Genomic DNA, 6,000 nt, shown 5'->3' with positions numbered 1-6,000 from the left:
TATTTCCTGATTATCTCCCTGAGTGCTTTGTCCCCTCAGCTGTGGCTGATTGGTACTTGGCCACACCTGGTGTCAATCAGCCAGCTGCTATTTGAACCTGCCTTCCTCTCCAGTCAGTGCTGGATTATTGTCACTACTACCTGTCATAATACTTGTCATTGTAGCTCTGTCTACTTTTGTTCACTCTGCTCATGTCATAGTTCCTTTGTGTCACAGTAAGTGTTTTTGTTTCTTGTCAACAGTTAGCCTTTGTGCTATTTACCACCTACTCAGTGGCCTAGTGGTTAGAGTGTCCGCCCTGAGATCGGTAGGTTGTGAGTTCAAATCCCAGCCGGGTCATACCAAAGACTATAAAAATGGGACCCATTACCTCCCTGCTTGGCACTCAGCATCAAGGGTTGGAATTGGGGGTTAAATCACCAAAAATGATTCCCGGGCGTGGCTACGCTGCTGCCCACTGCTCCCCTCACCTCCCAGGGGGTGATCAAGGGGATGGGTCAAATGCAGAGGACAAATTTCACCACACCTAGTGTGTGTGTGACAATCATTGGTACTTTAACTTTAACTTTTTTAACTTTATTTTAGTTCATAGCCAAGTTTGTTCTCCGCCTTGTGCGCGCCTTTTGTTTGTTTTTTTGCTATAGTGTTTAATTAAATCATGTTTTCCTGTTCAATGCCTGCCGTCTCTGCATCTTGGGGTTCATCACCTACACACTCTGACAGTATTCCTAATAATCGAAAACCTGGATTTAAACAAATTGTATTGAAATTGTGATTTTAAAAAAAATTGCGTTCCTGATGGACTGTTAAAAATAAAAATAAAAATTAGACATTTGGTCTATTCAGCAATATCTTTTTATAATTGTATAGCTGCTGGATGAATTAAGGGGCTCATTAAAACAAATTAAATGGATGCATTTTGGTGTCTGCTGGTGTTTTCTTAATGACGTGCGTTTTTTTTTTTTCATTTACTGTATATGGGGGGGGGGTGATTTTGCAATATGCTTTTTTTTGTGACTGGAACATTCTAGCACACAAATGCAATTAGTGTCAGAATCTTCAAGGGGACATTATCAGGGTGCTAAAGAAGTGGGTTGTAATGTAGATGCATGACAGGACTGTTTCTAAAATGCCCATAATAAGTGGTAGACTTAGACTTAGACTTAGACAAACTTTAATGATCCACAAGGGAAATTGTTGAAATTGTACACTATATTGCAAAAAGTATTTGGCCACCCATCCAAATGTGTGTAAATGGGTGAATTTGGAAATAGTGTCAAAGCGCTTTGAATACCTTGAAGGTAGAAAAGCGCTATACAAGTATAACCCATTTACCATTTACCATTTACATGGATGACATAGTCTGGTGTGGATGAACTTGACTGGCCTGCACAGAGTCCTGACCTGGTCCTGACAGAATACCTTAGGAATTAATTAGAACAGCGACTGAGAGCCAGGCCTTTTCGACCAACATCAGTGTGTGACCTCACCAATGCGCTTTAGGAAGAATGGTCGAAAATCCCTATAAACACACTCCCCAACCTTGTGGACAGCCTTCCCAGAAGAGTTGAAGCTGTAATAGCTGCAAAAGGTGGACCGACATCATATTGGACCCTATGGGTTAGGAATTTGATGGCACTTCAAGTTCATATGTGAGTCCAGGTAGGTGGCCAAATACTTTTGGCAATATAGTGTACATAGATTTGTGCTGCATGTTTTAAAACATAAGAAAACACCACAGGTAGGAACATGTAAACATGAATTTGCAGTAAATGAGTGTTTTCATGGTAAACGCCACGTCGTACACACAAAAACGTCATTTAAATAAGGCAGTCTGCACCAGTTATCAATCGCACACTCAATCTTAGTAGACCACACGCAATATGCCTCCAAAAGTACACGCAATTGTATAGTTTGCACACGCTGTTTAGCGTGTGGTATTTGGAGTTTAGTAGATCAGCTCCCAAGAGTTTTACAACTGGAAAAATGATGTAGCATTGTCTGTGTTGTGAGTTATCCAACTGTTCCTTGAGGCTTTCGGTTTTGACTCTGAGCTGCATTGATACAAAGTTCCAGCCTGAAATAAATCTTTGTATAGGGTTGACAGCTCCTTACTAGTACTGTCATGACGTGGTCTATGGGTTGTTCGTTTTCCCGGGATGCAAGAATAGTTGGAGTGGACATCGAATGAAGGTAGGTACATGATTTAATAATGACTATAAAAAGGTACAAAACTAAAGGCGCGCACAAAGGCGGAGAACAAACTTGACTAATGAAACAAAAACCAGCACTTGGGCAAAAAACTATGAACATGAAACAAATAAACACTTACTGAGACAAGAATATAGACAAAACTCACTTGGCATGGAACTATGGTGGCATGGGTAACATGGGTAGCAGAAGTCATAGAAGTCAAACAGAGTTAATGTCGCCAGCCTGACTTCCTGGCAACTATTGGCTTAAATAGTCTTGAACATGATTAATGACAGGTGTGTGAGTCCAAATGAATCAGGTGCGTGACATGAGGACAGGTGAAAACTAATGGGTTGTCATGGAAACAAAACAAACAAGAGTGCACAAGGAGTCCAAAAACCAAACCGAACATAACCAAAACAAAACATGATCACACAGCCCCAACCCTAACCCCCCCTCCCCCGCACCCCCACCCACCCTTACGGACAGATCCCAGATGTCCAAAAAACCCCAACAAAAACAAGATCAAGAGTCATGGGAGGGCGGGAGGGGGACACGGCGTTGGGTCGACAGACCAAGTGTCCCCGAATCCACCAAGACATAGTCAGGTGGTGGCAACGCGTAGAGCGCCGCTGCACCTGAGGAGGTGGGCGACCCGGGAAGGGCCACATCCGTGGCCGACGAGGAGGTCGGCGCACTTGGCGTGGCGGACGACCAGGTAGCGGCCACTTCCGCGGCCGACAAGGAGGCGGGCACGTTGTCATCGTGGCAGGCGTGGAATTTGCGTGCGTCCTCGTCGTGGCAGGCGGCGAAGCTTGGCGTGGTGCGTCAGGCGGCGAAGCTTGGCGTGGCGGGTCTTGGCGTGGCGGGTCTTGGCGTTGCGGGTCTTGGCGTGGCGGGTCTTGGCATGGCGGGTCTTGGCATGGCGGGTCTTGGCATGGAGGGTCTTGGCTTGGAGGTGCTTGGCTTGGCGGCGTGGAGCTGCTACGGCCGGTGCTTGGCGGCGTGGAGCAGCTACTGGCGGCGCTTGGTGGCGTGGAGCAGCTACTGGCGGCACTTGGCGACGTGGAGCAGCTACTGGCGGCACTTGGTGACGTGGAGCAGCTACTGGCGGCAATTGGCGACGTGGAGCAGCTACTGGCGGCACTTGGCGATGTGGAGCAGCTACTGGCTGCACTTGGCGACGTGGAGCAGCTACTGGCTGCACTTGGCGACGTGGAGCAGCTACCGGAACCTGCCGTGGTGCAGGTACAGGAACCTGCTGTGATGCAGATACAGGAACCTGCCGTGGTGCTAGACATGGTGCTGCTACTGGTGCTAGCCTTGGCGCTGGTGCTAGCCTTGGTGCTGGTGCTATCCTTGGCGCTAGCCTTGGTGCAGATGGAGGTGGCCTAACTGGGGGTTGCGGCTTAGCAGGCCGAAAGACCTGTGACAAGAATATAGACAAAACTCACTTGGCATGGAACTATGGTAGCATGGGTAACATTGGTAGCTAAATTCATAGAAGTCAAACAGAGTTAATGTCGCCAGCCTGACTTCCTGGCAACTATCGGCTTAAATAGTCTTGAACATGATTAATGACAGGTGTGTGAGTCCAAATGAATCAGGTGCGTGACATGAGGACAGGTGAAAACTAATGGGTTGTCATGGAAACAAAACAAACAAGAGTGCACAAAGAGTCCAAAAACCAAACCGAACATAACCAAAACAAAACATGATCACACATACATGACAAGTACAAAGTCATCATGTCTGAAGCACAAGAAATGAGGCCAGATACAACGCAGGCCTTAATCACCACTTCTCAGTAAACCCTCCACCTTGTCAACAGGACTTACACAACCAAATGCCTTAAGTATATCCAATATTTGTGCATCAATATCTGCGCTATCAGTGATCAGTGCACATATTAAAAAGATAAATGAACAGATCAACGCAGATAACATATCAGGTACTTACTTCTAGACTGAGAATATAATTCTGCTGAGGTTCAAATCCTTCCTCCACATTTAGGAACCTGTAACCTGCAGTGACCAGATAAGTCCAGTCAGCATGGAAAATTGTCCAAAAGAATACGAGGGCTGGGAGATGGGGCAGTAAAAGACAGCTGTGCACCATATCAGTGAGAATCAAGTCTACCAAAAAAATAGTGAGAGAAATATCCGAGATCAGAGCAAAGTGCCACGGCCAATCTGCGGTGGGAAGCTGACGGGGGGGGGGGGGGACAGATGGGACTGATATGAGCTGTCTGGATTAGAGTGGTCATTATCCACATCTATTTCTTCCTAAAATGCTTTCTTTTTGCATTGACGTGTTATCGCGCTATGAGAGTTGGAGCTGAATGAGGTCAATTCAAGTACAGTATGCGATACTGTATGTCATAGGGGGAAATAAACACATGTATCCTCCTGTACGCCAACAAGTGTACTGTCTGTTCATTTTTAGGTCATTAAATTAGAAAATCGGTCCTAATTCACAAATGGATGATGGGGTTTCACTTTTAAGTACTCAGTTCAACTATTCTTTTTAAAAAGGAGAATTGAATTTGTAAGTACTGGGGGTCGAGGCAATAAGATGGGTCAGCTGCAGGGGGTGGCAGGGAGACGTCCCTGCCACCGCTCCGCCACCAGGAGGCGTTCCGGGGTTAAAGAGAGCGAAACTGCAATGAGCGGTGGTCCCCGGCTGATGACCCTGCAACTGACCCAAGGCGCTGTAGGAGGCGCGTCAGGCATACTTGCCCAGCAGAAACAACACCATATCTGTACAATCAATCTAAGAGAAACATGTTATTGGACATTCTTGTGAAATTGCCACAAAATAATGTATGGTCATTTTGACAAAGCAATAATTATTCTAAAATCATATTATGGTTACTTTCAAAGCAGTTATTTTTTTCTGGTGACCTCCTCTCTATTACAGGAAATTCTTTAGTTAATCTTCACAATAAGCATCACGTCTGGCACCCCTTCCTCGATCCTTGCTCGCCTTCTCTGTGCTTTTCCTTGTTCCCGAGTTCATGTCCCTTGTGTTTTCCGCAGTGTCTTCCCTGTCGTCTGTGATCGTGTGTTGCCTCACGACCTCCATCCGGATATCTGACTGTCTTCCTCGATCCTCGACCCCTGCTTGGACACGGACATCGTTGCCTCCCTCCAACCCTCGACTGCTTGCTTCCCTGCGGACTGCCTCTTCGCCTTGTCCCCTTGATTCGGCAAAAGATTCATCCAACACACACAGATAACAAACCCTGGTAATACTTACATGGTTAATTCTACACCTCGTCCGCACTCATTCACTTGAAGTAGCTTACACACTCCACCCACTCATCAAAGGTTTCAATAAACCTGGTAAACCGCAGTTCTGCTTTGGTGTCGCCTCCTTCCCTTTGGCCAGAACAGTACGTTCTGGCCAAAAACATGGCGGAACCAGGCGACACCGGCAAGTCTCAGTCCCGATCCCCCAGAACTTCTGACCTGGCTATCCTTAATGCCGTCAGCAACAAACACCAAGATGGTTTTTACGCTGTTGAGGACAATCTGGAGAGAGCTTTCACCAGACTGCATTCTAGGCTGGACAGCCTAAGTCCTAGAATGACTCCCGAGGCAGCGACTCATCAGCTTGTTTCTCCAGCCCAGAAACCTGAACGCAACAGTCTGGAATGGGAACCCAAGATTGCCAGCCCTAGACCCTTTGAGGTGATTTTGAACTGTGCAGGGGATTTCTTGTGCAGTGTTATCTCATTTTTCAACACCAGCCCGCGCCGTGACACAAAAGTACTGAAAATGGGTACTATTTAGCAGAGGTGGGACC

The 6,000-nt window shown here is 46.6% G+C and overlaps 1 protein-coding gene across 1 annotated transcript; it reads right to left on the bottom strand.

The window, feature by feature from the left end:
• Positions 1-2,689: 2,689 nt before the first annotated feature.
• On the bottom strand, positions 2,690-5,330 carry LOC133641901 (proline-rich protein 36-like). Its single transcript, XM_062036017.1, has 3 exons — positions 5,291-5,330; positions 4,153-4,217; positions 2,690-3,619 (listed from the first exon to the last, which is right to left on the bottom strand). The coding sequence occupies exons 1-3, from the start codon at positions 5,328-5,330 to the stop codon at positions 2,954-2,956; spliced, it is 771 nt and encodes a 256-aa protein (XP_061892001.1). The 3' UTR covers positions 2,690-2,953.
• Positions 5,331-6,000: the final 670 nt, after the last annotated feature.

Source organism: Entelurus aequoreus, linkage group LG02 (genome assembly GCF_033978785.1).
Source record: "Entelurus aequoreus isolate RoL-2023_Sb linkage group LG02, RoL_Eaeq_v1.1, whole genome shotgun sequence".
NCBI lineage: Eukaryota > Metazoa > Chordata > Actinopteri > Syngnathiformes > Syngnathidae > Entelurus > Entelurus aequoreus.
Note: the sequence above shows the minus strand (reverse complement) of the source record. Positions and strands in the feature narration are given on the sequence as shown.

What these genes read in the sequence shown, in the direction of transcription:
- LOC133641901 (XM_062036017.1), bottom strand. Translation starts at nt 5,330, where the DNA reads ATGTCCGTGTCCAAGCAGGGGTCGAGGATCGAGGAAGACA. An exon ending in GTCGAGGATCGAGGAAGACA is followed by an intron (nt 4,218 to 5,290) that starts GTCAGATATCCG and finishes TGGTCACTGCAG; the next exon opens with GTTACAGGTTCCTAAATGTG. An exon ending in ATTATATTCTCAGTCTAGAA is followed by an intron (nt 3,620 to 4,152) that starts GTAAGTACCTGA and finishes TTCTTGTCACAG; the next exon opens with GTCTTTCGGCCTGCTAAGCC.